At 43.6% G+C, this 15,093-nt stretch overlaps 1 protein-coding gene across 5 annotated transcripts in view; it reads right to left on the bottom strand.

The window, feature by feature from the left end:
* Positions 1-15,093, bottom strand: part of Tmem131l (transmembrane 131 like) — a 134,286-nt gene that overhangs the window by 26,857 nt on the left and 92,336 nt on the right. For 4 of the 5 annotated variants that reach the window (XM_032898179.1, XM_032898174.1, XM_032898178.1 and 1 more), the window contains 12 exons: positions 13,731-13,824; positions 13,096-13,249; positions 12,503-12,673; positions 11,181-11,250; positions 10,023-10,140; positions 8,541-8,682; positions 7,547-7,656; positions 6,465-6,537; positions 3,716-3,843; positions 1,997-2,139; positions 1,084-1,270; positions 499-684 (listed from right to left, as the gene is read on the bottom strand). In XM_032898179.1, the coding sequence (XP_032754070.1) occupies positions 499-684; positions 1,084-1,270; positions 1,997-2,139; positions 3,716-3,843; positions 6,465-6,537; positions 7,547-7,656; positions 8,541-8,682; positions 10,023-10,140; positions 11,181-11,250; positions 12,503-12,673; positions 13,096-13,249; positions 13,731-13,824 (1,576 nt within the window). The remainder of the gene's footprint in view (positions 1-498; positions 685-1,083; positions 1,271-1,996; positions 2,140-3,715; positions 3,844-6,464; positions 6,538-7,546; positions 7,657-8,540; positions 8,683-10,022; positions 10,141-11,180; positions 11,251-12,502; positions 12,674-13,095; positions 13,250-13,730; positions 13,825-15,093) is intronic. The other variant, XM_032898177.1, reaches the window with a different exon arrangement.

The following is a 15,093-nucleotide window of genomic DNA, read 5'->3' as shown; positions in this document are numbered from 1 at the left end:
TTTTTTTTTCCCCCGGAGCTGAGGACTGAACCCAGGGCCTTGCACTTGCTAGGTAAGTGCTCTACCACTGAGCTAAATCCCCAACCCCTAATATTTCTTAAAGATTTAAAAAAAGCATCTAGTTCTTAAAAATGGTACAAATTCATAAGGTTGACACAATTCAATGTTTAAAAGTATTTTCCAAATAAAGTTAGTGTTAAGGGATCATTGTGGTCTTGTAATGTCAAATAGTCACTGGGCTGAGTTAGTAAGACTATAAGCTCTCAGATCTGTCACTGTGGCCACCAAGAATGCATGTGGAACACAACCGTGACCTATGTGCCAGGTCCTACAGCACTTGCAGCACTCTCAGGCAGTTTCCTGAAATCTTACCACAGGCCAGAGGACTGAAAGCGATGCAATCCCTGTGCATTCTTACACTCGGCACTTTGTATTCCAAGTAAGTGCACAGGATTTACTACTCTGCCTGAGGGGAGGATGGGAAAGGCAGTGGTTTACCTGACAAAGAAGACCGTGAGCCTCCAGAAGGACTCCTCCCAGCTGGGCCCAGGAACCACCTCCGCACACAAGGGCAGCATGTGGTGAGGAAGGGTCACGTTGAGTGTGAAGTGGAACTCTAGCTCTGCGGCAGTGACCAGCGTCAGTTCACGGATGACCCAGGAAGAGGTAAAGTCCGGAGTAAACCTGGGGAAAGCAGATCCATCACTTACTGATTTCAGGGGTGAGTGGCTCACTGCTATGATTCTTCATTGTTTGGTTCACTACAAAGCAGAGTAAGAACAGAAGCATAGGCCAACAAAACAACACTCGGGAGACCACTAGGGATGGATGGCCCAGTGGTTAACAGCACTGGCTGCTCGTCCAGGGGACCTGAGCTCCATTCCCCAGCACCCACATGGCAGCTCATGACTAACTCTACTTCCGGTGAATCAGACACCTTCTTCCAGCCTTCTTGAGTACCAAGCACTCACTAGGTGCATAGACACACATGCAGACAAAATATCCATACAAAAATAATTTTTTAAAATATTCATAGAGCAGCCTAAGATGTCTTACTAATGGGCTGGGTATCCCAGCACTTACACGATACTGATGTCCCGGGATGTGTTTGGGCTCAGTGAGAACGGATGGCAGTCTAGCACTTCAAATCCATAACCCTGGCAGTTATACCCATTGATTTTCAGGGATGTCACAGTTATGGGCAGAGGTCCAACATTCTCAACTTTGAAGTTCTTTGTAATAGATAAAATCTGTTTGCTGTCTTTCAGTTCTAGTGAGAAACAAGGTTTTTAGGTCAGTATACATAAACTTCAAAACTAACTTCAATAATTTAATGAATCAAAACATTACTAAAGCATTAAAAGCTGAACACAGATCAAAGACTGGTTTCTACCTCGTTTGTAGAATAGTTTCTTATTCTACCATCTCTAGATTTTGCTATAAATGAAGGAAACAATAAAAATACAGAAGTCCAGACTCTTCTCAAGGAATACTTGAATGTTTTATTCTTCCAAGAGCCAAATAGTTTGGATTTACTGCAATGTATGAAGTACCCTGCCACTCTGGAACTTTCATTTATATTGAACCAGGGATGAGGTAAGAGACAGGGTCTTAAGTATCCCAGGCTGGCCTCAAACTTGCTATGTCGTAGCCAGAGGTGGCACTAAACTTCTGATTTTCCTGCCTCTCCTTCTCTGGTCCCAGCATTACAGGTGTCCCGCCCCCGGGTCTACATACACTTTTGCTCTAACATCATGGTTACTAGTCATGGTTCAGATATGAGATCAAACCTCTGGAAATAAATGAAAGCATACTTTATACTGGGAGTTTGGGGAAAGCGTCAACAACTTACAATGTAACTGTAAAGTATTATATTAGCACACTCTAACTAGTTCTATGGTTTCTGTATCAGTCCTTAATTCAATCACGCAAGAAAACTCCAAGTTACTCAATGAATGAAAAAGACAGTGCTGCAGTGCCAAGCCTGTGAACTCACGTCGATGGCAATCCATCAGGGTGGACTCAGGCACCTTAAATCGGAGAGAGCCTCCTGCACCAGGAAGTCGTCCACCCACTTTTAAGAGCTCTTGTGCTCCAAATCCTTCCACACCAACCATGTCCACAACAGTCAAGTTATTCCTACAGGGAAGGGAAACAGCAGCATCACAGCAGGCCAAAGTCAACACAGAACTTAACACATCCTGGATACGAGAGAAACTCGACTCACATCTTATCCTTACCTGGCACTACTCCTCCAAGTGCGGCATCTCCTGCCTCTCACAGACTAAGATGACTCCAGGACTGGATGCTAGCTAGTCCAGCATTCTCGGCCAACTGGCAGCAGAACGGGTGAGCAACCATCACTCTCCGACTGCCTGCCACCAATGCCAGTTCAGTTTCCTAACGAACTGGCACTGCAGTGATGGCCATACACCAAGACACAAAATAAAGTGGCAGACCAAGATGCTAACAAACTTGACAAAAATGATAAAACTAATTTATAGAGTGAATTAAGAAGTATTCATAGTGATTGCGATGAGAAGAAATACTGCCTTATGGGATGACCCTAGATTAGACACTCCAAAACTCACCTCAAACTTACATATAACTGGTCAGATTCTTATTAATGCAGTGGCATTAACAGATCCCATGCTTGCAAAGAGGAAATGTGATGTGGAAAGGATAAGGGATGCACACAGGACTGAATCCCCAGCACCAGTATGGCAATGCCCCAAAAGCAGGGAGAATTTATCTATACTCTAATTATGCAAAATGTTCTGAAATGTTTATATCTCTGAAGTTTAGTTAGCGATGTAAAGCCTGTAATTATAAGTGACTGATTTACAGAAAATACTGTATCCATAAAGAAATAAATAAACGAACCACTATAAAAACCTTAACTCTAACATCTAGGTAACAGTTTCCTAGTCTGCTGTGGAACCTGTTCTTCAGGAAGAGGTTTTAAATGAAGCGTGCGAGTCCACCGGAAGCTGGGGAGTCTCTTGGGTCAGAGCTTATGCACACAAATGCTCTTTTAGCATATTTTCTTTTCAGTCTCATTCAGCTGCAGAACTGACACTGGTACGTTACAGGATGCCCCCAGTAAACTGTGCAGTTGGTCTGATCTTAGAAAGTTGTTGAAAAGTAAAGTGTTACTTATGGAAAGTTGCATTTGGGCTAAGCTCCAATGCACAGAGTTCAGATTCAGGTCTATACTGTAACTTTTGAAAGAAGACTCTCATAAAGACTACCCAGGATGGAAAAGTGAAGAATGAAATGCTGTTTTCCTGCTTCAGGCAGCAAGCAGTAACTGTCATCCAAGAAAAAAGAAATGAGCCGGTGGCCCGCCCAGTGAGGCACTTTCTCCACTGCCCTTGGGGCTACAGAGCCTAGAGGTGGGAGGTCCAGATCTGCTCTCGGGAGAGTCTACAGTAGTTAGTGCTGCGATTATCCTTATTGCTAAAGACAGAGAAGTAAGTGTGTGTGTGTGTGTGTGGGTGGGGCTGCTCTGCCTTTGGGGAATATATCTGACTAGGGGCTGAGTGAAATATGCTCCCTTCTGCAGATGCTAGATTAGTAGGGAGGGACATAACTAACGTCCAAGGATTAATCGAGGGTCCCTCTCCTCAGTCCCCACCTCTTCCTAACCTAGCACACAGTCCCATCACTACACTCTGAGAAGTGTCAACGCACAGTGAGGAAGAGACACACCTACCTGATCAGGATGAGGGAGGTGACTTTCCCATAGTCCGCTGGTGTGAACACAACACCAACCTTTCTCATGTCAAAAGGCTGCAAGTGCACATGAAGAGCGCCCAAACTGGACTCCTCAGAAGGTTCACCCTGCAGGTCACAGAGGACACCATTAAGCATCTCAAACCCAGAGTGGGTTTCCAGTCACTAAGTGCACCCCAGTTACAAGCTTGACTGCATGCACCGTCACCAACCGGTTTTCTGTCCCCTGCTTGTACTTGTGCTGAGGATGGAATTCGAGGTCTTCTACTTGGTAGACAAGGGCTATGCAACTGAACTCCACTGGTCTCTCAATCTAGATGAACGTGTTTTGTTCTGAAGTGTTCAAGCTGACAGATGCTTCCTACACCTTATTTGAGAAACTTTGGTAACTGCAGAACAGTCTAGCAGGGTACTGCCAACTGGACTGCCTTCTGGCTTAGATGGAAGTTAGAGTTAGAAGCCTTGTATATCAAACGCCTTGGCTATATAACTTTAATCAGAAAACAGATTTCTCTACTTAATTCTAGAGCAATTGAACAAGATTCCCCAACCCACGTCGGACAAGCATAGATTGCTTTACTAGTGAGTGCATGCTTTACAGAAGCCATCTACAGAAACTAGACTCTCTAGTCAGGAGAGAGACCACGTTTTACTCACATTTGCCCTTACGCTCCAGTATCCCTCTGAATCAAAACCATTGTTTTAGCACTTATGGGCAAGACTGTTTAATGAAATGTCTCTGCTGCTTCGTCCAGCTCGTGAACAGTGAAGGTTTCGGCAGGGCTGATAAATAGTCTGCATGCTAACATTCTCTCTGAGGCCCTATCCGTCAAGTCTGCTGCCATCCCTGTGCTACCTGGGGAACAGATGGCGATGGGCCTGGGTCCATCCATTAAAACTATAACCCCGAGAGAGAGCTTTGCTGTATAAACACAAACAGTGAACAGAAACGCTGCCCATCTTCCGTGTGAAATCTGTGACAGTGTCAACAGCAGCAGCAGTCTATTAAGTGTTCTTCTGCCGGCTCTGGAGTTAATCCACATAAAACACCAGCAATCTATTTTACAGACTTGACTGAATATTCAAATTTTGTTATGAAGGTCAAAGATGCCCCAAATCACAAAGGTAGATGGAGCTGAGCCTGCCCTAGTCAGCGCCACACATCTTAACAAAAGACAACTATGTTCCCACAAGCAAATCAACAAAATTACAATGTCAGACTCCCCCTTTCTACACACAAAGTTTTAAGCTTTTAAAATACTATTTTTATTTGTGTGCATATGCTTGTCCTCGTGCATGTCCATGCACCACTTATGTGCACACACCTATGAGATCAGTTGAAGCCACTGAAACCCCTTGGACTGTAGTTATCGGCGGTGTGAGCCACCATGCAGCTACTAGGAACCCAGCCTGAGTTCTCTGCAAGAGGGGCAGGTGCTCTTAACTAAGTCGTCCCCAGCCTCATGGAAAAGGGACTTAACAACTTCCAGTTAACATTCAGGGGGTTTTGCTTTGGTTAACTAGGTTAACAAAGGCCCCCTCCCATCACAAAGGTGTTATTTCTTAGGGGGAAAAAACCTCTAGTGGCCAATACAACCATTATCTAGATGAATTGTCCAGTTTGTTCAAATATGAACAAATAAGACATAAACTAAATTGCATGTTTTTCAAGTTACAAAGGACATACTGAAAGTAGGCAAAGGACTTCTCAGTACTCTGAACTGGACACTCCCCGGAAGGAGAAGCAGAGGAGCCATGGAGAACAAGTGACCCCTCAGCCCCTGCACCTCGGCACAGGGCTCTGCTCCTCCAGTGCTAAGAGACGATTTGTTCATTACCTCAGCAAGTCTCTACGCTGAGTCATTCCAACCGAACCTTCCAGGCTGTCTGCACTCTCCCTCTTGCTCTTCCACACACGCTGTATCAAGTGTAGTTTTAGAGGGACTCCAGTGGAGAATACATTTTTCTCCTAGTTGCTTTAACTTTGGTTTTGAACACACAAGACACACTCTCTACTACTGAATGGAGACTAAGAAATAAAGCTGCTACAGTCACTGGTACACAGTGACCTCATCATGACATTTTGATTGCTGTTCCTGGTGTACAGAAAAGGCATCATGACTGCCTAGAGACCTTAAGAACTTTAAAGAAACCTTTTTAATGAAGGGCCTGAGTATCACAGGAATCTGGTGATTATTCAAATCATTGACGCATGTGAAAACTTTTTATTTGCTTGCTTTTTCAAACAAGATCTCTCTTCACATATAGCCCTGGTTGTCCTGGAACTCACTATATCAGGCTAGCCTTGAACTTGCAGAGATCTGCCTCCCAAGTGCTGGGGAAAGGTGTGTACTACCACACCCGGCACACATTAAGAACAGTTTTTAAATGTATCTCCTTTTTCCTAACAACATACTAAAAAAGAACATGAAGGAACCAAGGGATTCTAAAGAGACTTAGAAATTAATTCTTAGATCTCTAGTTGTATTTGTTTTGTTTTTATATAGTTCTGATTCAGATGTTATTTCTTCTTGTGCATGAATCTAATCCATCACATTAAAATGATGCATAGGCTAAACTAATCCTGTAGCACTATGCAATTAAAAACCAAACAAACCCTGCTACATACGCTTCACCCAGAGAAGGAAACATAGACACTGGAACATGAGGTGCGAAGGCCAACTGTTTCCTGCAGTCGGTGTTCTCAGTGTCTGAAAATGTCCTCCTACCTGGTAAGGGCAAGCTTTGGTGAGCTGGAATTCACCAGTTGAGAGATTAACCATCTGCATATCTGTGCCAAACCTACAAACAAAACCAAAAACTCCAGTGTTCAAACCAGCATTGAGACCAACAAGAAAGTAGCACATATGTTCTCACTCGCTCACTCCCACGCTTGACCTCCTCCTACAGTAGATCTACCCCAGCCCTCTCCACAGCTGCCTGCAGCCATAAGTGCTAGGTAAATGATGAAGGCAGCCGGGCATACAAACCCCCCACAGCAAGCGAGATCTACATAGAAACAATACTGTTGCAAACATTCGGCAACTTATGAGAGAGTAAGTTGCTCTCAACCAAGGGTGCTGGTGAGAGCTGGCAATATCTGGACTCACTGGTTGGCATGGCTGGGTAAGTCTTGCTGGCCCCCAGTGAGCAGAAACCATTGAAAGTACTGAAGGCCCTCTAGTACTGTTTGGTCCCATGAAGTGTCAATAGGGCAAAAGCTGAGGAATCCCAATATCAAGTTTGCTACCCATTTTCCTAACCGAAAGGAGGAGCATCCCAAATGCACCTACAACTCCATTCTGGTGAGATGCTGAAGGCAGAGTTCGTGCTTCCCCTCTCATCCTATTTACCGTCATACTCAACTCATGTCTTGTTCCTGAGATAGATGGACCACTCTGTTGTCTAAGCTAGACTCAAACTCATGGCCTTCCCATCACAGTCTCTTAAGTAGGAGATAATAGGCAGGTGCCCCTGTACCTGTCTTTAAACTCACTTCCTGTGCTTTCAAAGATCACCATAATTTAAGAGTCTCAATTTTAGAACTATATATGAAAACTTTTGATAGTTTCTTTAGTTCAAGAGGAGAATGTTCCATTGGATGACAGACCAGGCAGTGACAATGAAGGTGCCACACAAAACAATGTCACGATTTCCATCAAGCCACATGCCTCAAGGGACTAGGCTCCTAGGTGCTTAGGTCAGAGGCTCACACTGTGCTACCACAGAAAGCATGGGAGGAAGAGGTGCAGGCCTTGAGTAACTGAGTCATAGCAGTTACCCCCAAAGGCCTGCGCAGGGGTCTTCCTACCATTTGTACAGCAGGCGCACTGCGGCTTCAGGCCTTGGGTATAGGGAGAGAGGCAGCAACTGCAGGGAGACAGGCCAAGGAGACGGGTTCCTCACCACAAAGTATTTCACCTAGATTTGAGGAGAGGAGGGTTAACATGGCAAAGAACATAGTAGCCTCTTAAAATATTCCTGCAAAAAAAGAGCATACAGTCAGTTAGAGGAAGGGCAGCCCAATGTAACAGTCCGTGGTTCACTAAACTACACATTGGTCAAAGGAGAGGGGAAATGACCAGGAAAGTGTGGCACATTAAACACTGAAGACTCAGAATAAAGACATTTGTTGCCAAACCTCACACAGTGAGTTCAATACCTAGAACCCACATGGTAAAAAGACAGAATTTCCTTCTGAAAGTAGTCCCCTGATACCCACTGGACACTGATGCATGCAGTTAAATAAACATAAAGAAGTAATGAATCCTGTAAGGGGCAGGTGGGAATTCCTTCTTAACTTAATTAAAAGTTAAGCCAAAATAGCAGAAAAACGTCTCAGTGAACACCAGGGTGGTGTGCACTGTGTTCCCTTTGCCTTTTTCTGTCATGCAGAAGAGATGAGACAAGTCCTGAGGGAGAAAGCCAACACACTAAAGATGATCAGCAGCCCAGGCGGCATCAGAGAGCAACCTGGCTCCCTCTAGACCTCCTTCCGGAGGCTCTCTCCACGACACAGAAGCCTACTTCAGCTGGCGTGGACCAAGTGTCTCTCTACTGCCAGCTGTTGAATACTCCATATCTCAACTGCCTTACGAAGTTCATGTCCAATTAAAATCTCTTTGTTCAAGGGCTGTGAACGTAGTACCTCTTCTTGTCCCAGTGACATTCCTACTCAGTGTCCTAATGGTGTTCTTGCAAGAATTTCAGTTAATTTCTTCTGAAACAAACCTCCATGTATAAAGACCTGAAAGCCCTAGGCTTGGGCATCACTGACAAAGGAACTTGAGCCACAGCAAACTTACCACACTGTTCCTGAGGGCGGTAGCACTGAAGTTCAACACAAGGCCGGGTTCCAGGACTACACGAGGCAGAAAGGAGACAAACGGCTCTGTCTCCTTGGACTTCTTTGCAAATGCAAACTGAGACATTCCCAAAACATTTCTTCTGTGTAATGGACAAAGAAAAAAAGAATAAGTGCTTACAAAAACAACCTTGACATTTGGTGGGGGGAGGGGATGCTAAATACCCCCTAAAAGGAACAGAACTCTAGGCAAATGGCTTTGGGTAAAATTTGGAAAGACAGAGTATACAACGATGCTATCGGTCTGGTGATGTCATCCTGAGCTGAGCACGTGTTTTACATATTAGAGCCCCAGGTTCAATGTCTGACATTAACCACATAGCACATGCACACTTAAGCACACACACTCAAACAGAAAAACCTGTTTTACTGGAAAGCAAGCCAGTGTTTAGAGAATGGCTGCTATTTTGGCACCACATCAAAGAGACACACGGGCTACCCTGAAGAACAGTTACAGTGAACAGAGAATTCTTCATCAAAACTAGTAATTATGGGGCAGGGGAGCAGGTTGGGTAAGAGTGCACACTGAATCTGCTGGGCACGTGCAAGCACATTGGGGATCTGAGTACCGAGAAATGATGAGCTCTAAGTTTAGTGAGAAACTGTCTCAGGGGGAAAGGTGGAGAGAGACAGAGGACACTGCCACATCCTCCTCAGGCTCCTGCACATGTGAACAGGTGTGAACACATACTCACACACACAAATTGACAAATAATGACAGAAATAGAGTATACACATAAATTGGAAACTCTGGTGATGCTCAAAGGTGACTTTAAAAGCACACTATGCGGTAACAAACAGGGCCCACATCAACTAATCCTCAGCCTTCCCATCTCAGTCACTGTCTACTGAGACAGGGCGTGTTCATGAATGCCGCAGCCATGGTGCAGTCTTAGGGATCAGCAAGTTAATGTCATCAGACTTCTGAATTGCCAAATGCATCACCTAAAGCAAATGATTTAACCTAACGAGGCTAACCATAGGACAGAATGACATCTATGTGGCTTCCTGTTGTGAGACAGTTATAACAACACAACATTGGCAGGGACTCTTGTTAAAATAGATGTTAAGTTGAGAAATCCCAGTGTGGGATTTTCTATAAGACTCAAAAGTTTGTCAATATGATAAAAACTGAACAGATGGGTTCTACGAGAAACAGAATAAGGGTGTAGCCCTGAATGATCCTGAATTAAAACAAGGAAAAGGGGGGATGATAGACCTACAACAGGTATTATAGGCCATCCAGGGGACTTTTAGTATAAACTATATATGATATATTATTGTCTAACTGCTGGTTGCAGTGGTAATATTACATGAAAAGAGTATTCTCCGGTCGAGTATTCGCCAGCTTGTCCAGTCACTATCAGTCTGGAGCATAATGGACTATGGAGCCGTTACTCCTCACTGCTGATCAGGAACGCACCTGCAAACATCACCATTTTTATATTTCTTCCACCTTTCATACAGCTTATTTGCAAGTTCAGAATCCACATCCCAGGTAGACCGATCCAGAGAAAGGCTTCTTTCCCAATCAGGAGTTTCTAAAAATTAGATCAATTTCAAAACTTAGATTGACAAAGTACAATTGAGTAATGCCAAGGGCTGACCAAACTTCACAAACTACGAAGACTGTGGAGAGGATTATGTCTGTTGCTTCCCCCCAAAGCCCTTCTAACTCAATGGCACATGATAACATCAAATTAAACAAACATGTAGAAAACAAAACTGAAGCGAATCATGTGAAGGCAGTAACTTAAAAGACACATGGCTCATGATACAGCCTGAGACAAATCAAAGCTATGCGTGCAGCAATTTCAACAGTGGTGTCTGAAGTGCACAGCTGCTTCCATGGAAACACCATGCCAGCTGCGCCTTTCAGGGTACTATGGAGGTCGGAGATGTAGAGGACAAACAGTGGTTCTCAGAAGCTGGCACCGGCCAGGGGAGTGATCCTCTACAGTGCATGGTCACCAACTGGTCCATGATTACTTCACCTCCATACATCTGCCCTAGCCTGTCTCCACTAACTGGGATGCTGGGAAGAAAAAGGGGGTTCTCCCAAAGGTAAATCTGTCCTATAAGGCTCTTCTTACATCAGAAATCTCAGTCAAAATACAAAAATAAAAATAAACCAAAACCCAGGAACAACTTCCAACTCCCTACCCAGGCCTTCGGTCTTGCACCACACTCAGCACCTACTGATGCCCAGCCCTATGACCCAAGTCTGCAGATGGGAGTCCCAAAGACTGACTTCTACCAGCTTTCAGAGAAGAACCCCAACTTCCTAGTTTCCCCTGGTGATAAGGCCATTACAATATTATTTTGAAATCTCTCACAAAAGCACAAGCTACATAAGAAAAAGAGGACATGCTTATTTCTCCAAGGACCCCGGCTGAGTCTTGAGGGTTACCAACAATTTCAGGTCATTCTGTCAGTGGTCATGTTCTCTGGGCATCCAATATGATGCAATTGCTTTAACAGAATTAATTACTAATTAATTCCATCTCTGAATGCTAGTTTCTACCATGGCTTTCCACCCCCCAACTGCAGTGCTACTGAAACCCTAAAGCAAACCACTTACCTGGTTTTGACTTTCCCATGAAATAATGCATGCCACAATGTGCTAGCACTTCAAAACCCAGACTCCCTTCCTAGATTGAAAAGTAACATATGAATAACTTAAAACACAGCACTCAGCATGGAAATCCGAACACTGAAACACAAAGCAGACATTGGCCTCTACCTCAATGGACTCCCCTTTAATCAGAGCCAAACAACTAAGAAACAATTTCTTTGTTCCTTTGTCAGCTCAGAGGTATCTGGGTCACTACCGTGACCTCAGGACAATCATCAATGTCTACAATAACAACTTACAGTGGCTTCTGTACAACCATCCATGACTAGAAGTACAACAAGGTACCGTATGAATCAGACTTGAAACATGTCTGGTGGTTTGGAGCTCTGTTTGTCTTTAGCTCTACTCTAATCCTCTAGACGGGGTATGCCAATCTCTGCTACCCTGCAGCTCCCCCTGCTACAGATCTGCGGAGTGTTCACACTCCATTTCCATATGTTCCTGAAGCCTGCCTCCTGCCTCATCTCAGTCACTGTATCATATGCATCGCATGACTAGAAATGGGGATTTTCTAAGAAAATCCTCGCTCAAAATATGACTAAATGAATGAACCTCACACTCTTACTGAATTGGGTGTGTAAAGTCCTACCTTCACACCCTCAGCTAAGTGTGAGGCATTTCTAACTATGAAACATCAACACTAATAAGTGAGAAAAAAACCATAAAGATGATTGCATGAATGTCTCATTGTGAAAAATCAGAACTCAGTGTTATACAGAATAGCTTGGCTCAAAGGAAGCAATAACTAAATGAAAATAAACATTAAGGAAAAAATGAGACATGCTTAAAATAATCTAAGTCGAACACAATTTGCCCAGATTTTAGGAAGAATTCCCTCATGAACTTTTTAGGCTTTAGACTGAACATCTAAGAAAAGTCAATGATTATGAACAACTATTTAAAACACTGAATAAACTGATTTGAACTGAAGTCCCTACAAACATGTGTTCTAAGTCAACTGTGTTTTCTAAGGTAAGCAAATGTTGCTTCAGGAATGGAGACAGGAGCATCTGCCTGACAGACAGGACCCTGTGTTTGCCCCTCAGCAGCAGAGAGAAGTGACACTGATTGGTCACTGACGATGATGATACTTCCTGAGAAATAACCTTTCTAGGTCGAAATTTCACATATAAGCAAGTCTACCACCTAAGACTGGTTTGGTGGTGTCTTACATCTCTTAGCCTCAAAGAAGAACTTAGCACAGGGCTATAAGGCAACTCTGACTGCTAAACGACATGACAGGACAGCAATGGCACTGGACACAATACCTTGGCCGGGGCCGAGAAAATCTGCAGAGGTATTGCAAAAACAGCACCTGTGTTTGTAGTCAGAAATACATTGGTGAACAGGTTTAGGACAACGCCTTTAACAGCAAGCTTCAGAGAAAATATATTCCAACAGCCTGGGGGTAGAAATAAAGGGCCACGGAAACTCAGAACCTAGAAAGAAAAGAAGCAGAAGTTACTTTCTAGCACTCATTAGGAGGAAAATCATTATAGTATAATGCTAAATTTGCTCTATAGTCTAGAAATTAGAACTTTATTCCATCTGTTACAGATCAAATATTTACAGTTTTAAACAAAGCTTATTTTTCAATACACAGTATTTTAAATGTCACAGAGAAATCTTAAAGTACTTTGTAAAACCACATATCTTAATCATAAACACTGCTTATTCTGAAAGAGGAAAATAAAAACAGGCACAACTGAACTCCTAAAAGTCACTCTGAAATGTTAAAAAGAAACTGTATTTGCTTTAAATTTTTTAAATCAGAATTAGGTGTTACAGATACTGGTTTCATAGCATTATATCAAACAAAGCTTAAACTAGGCTAAAGGTTGAAGAAAGGGACTGTGTATACCTTTAAAATGTGCTTGGTCTCCTTGGAAACAAACACATCTTTTAATACAATGCTATGGTCAAAATGGCCCTGGTACCATATGGACCACACTCCTGTTGCAGTCTTGTGACTCTCTATGTGAAACTGGGCTGTAGAGGCATCCACTCTGAAATACCTGTGAAGAAAAGGCATGCATGTGACCAGCCCTGCACGCAGCACAGCTGTCCTCTATGGAGCTTCCAAATGAGGAAACAGGCACACAAAACCCCCTTGTGGGAAATGACTACCAACAGCAACCCCTCAGCCTCCTGGCTCATCCACAGAACAATGTAGGTGAGGCTGAGGTGACCTGACCATGACCAGGGCAAAACTATGATCCAAATACAACTCAGGAAATACCACAGGAGCAATTTCTCCTGATTAAAAGCTAGCCCCCGACCCAATGAATTATTTAGCCTCTTTTCCATTTTGCTACAAAAGACATCTGTGTTAGATATGCTAACAGAAGGAGTTACCAGTCCACAAAGAGCCATGTAGTAACAACAGTCAGACTTTTAAAGCATTGCTAGACAACAATAATACAACAACAAAACAAGCAAGCAAATGAAAAACTAAAAAAGCAAACTGAAAACTGGAAAAGAACAAGGTGTGCCTACCCCTGAACCACAGGAGAGGAGAGGCATGCTTTCATTGCTGGGGTATCTTTTCTTCTCCTTATACCCACAATTCCACTGTCACACGAGGTACCTGCTGTGGGTACAAAGAAATAAATGTGAGGCAGACGCACTAGCTCTTTTCACTAAACCGGAACAAAAATGAGACAGTTTGTTTATACATGTTCACTGCCTTTGCTGTCTGCAGTAAGGAGTATAGAGGAAACAGCTCCCCTTGTTTCCAGCTTTCTTCCTTGCTGGCTGCTCTCATCATCTGGAATTATAGTAGTACACTCTTCCCTCCCTTCTCTTTAAACCAGCCTCTCAGTTCCTGCGGGGGCGGGGGCGGGGGGATTGGAGTCAGTACTTTGAAGCTCTTCCTTTACAAAGATCTGTCTTAGCCATAAATAAGAGGGAGGTCCTTAGCTCAGCAGGGAAGAGAAGGCAGCTCACTGGGCGGAGTAAAGAAGAGTTGGTAGGGAATGGGAGAGAATGAGATTCAAATAGCCCAGGAGAACACACTGGGGAATGGTGTGGAAGCATGCTTACGCAAACACCATTTCCAGGCCGCTTTTGACCCAGATCATGGTACTAAATCACTGCTGCGGAATTCTTAATTCACAAACTGCTTCTACTTAAAGTACACGTAGTTCCAAACCAAATTCAAACATTAGCACAAAACCATCAAAGTAGAGTAGACCTTCATGCTACTTCTCAATTATCTCAGACAGCAAAACTAGTGCTTTCTTGAACACTTGCAGGAACTATGCGTGCTCAGGGACAGTGTGTGTCTGGACATCTCCTAATGGCTGCAGGGCGCACCACACAGGGACTCCATGAAGCAGTGCCTGCCACTGGCCTCTCAGGCTGCTCGGCCAGCAAACCCTTCGATTTCTCAGAAGGGGGTGCCTGCCATAGCTGGCCTCCAATTCCTAGGGCTCACGCGATCTTCCTGTCTCCGCTACCACAGTGACTAACTACAGCACGTGCACCATACCTGGCATAGGGACAAATTTGAAAACACAAGTGTCTGTAGGGACACTGCTAAAATGGAGGTAAGGACTGAAGCAGTTACATTTTTCATCAAGATTAATCAGTTTCCTTCTCAACAGCCGGCATAAGTTCTCAGCTAAAACATACACACATTTTTCCTTCCTTCGCTACTAAAAACAATACTAACACTTTTTTAACATTCTTATTGATCTCTGTAATCAATTATATATCTCTTGTTGCTTTAAATTGAAATTTCTTAAATATAAATGAGTTTGGGTATATTTCCCTGCAATTTGAATCCATGAGAATTCTATCAAACTGAACAGGGGCCCCGTGACTCTGCTCCCTAGGAAAGCAACAGAGTACACACACT

The sequence above is a fragment of the Rattus rattus genome, chromosome 3 (assembly GCF_011064425.1).
Source record: "Rattus rattus isolate New Zealand chromosome 3, Rrattus_CSIRO_v1, whole genome shotgun sequence".
Classification (NCBI taxonomy): Eukaryota; Metazoa; Chordata; class Mammalia; order Rodentia; family Muridae; genus Rattus; species Rattus rattus.
This window is presented reverse-complemented; position numbering and strand designations above follow the sequence as displayed.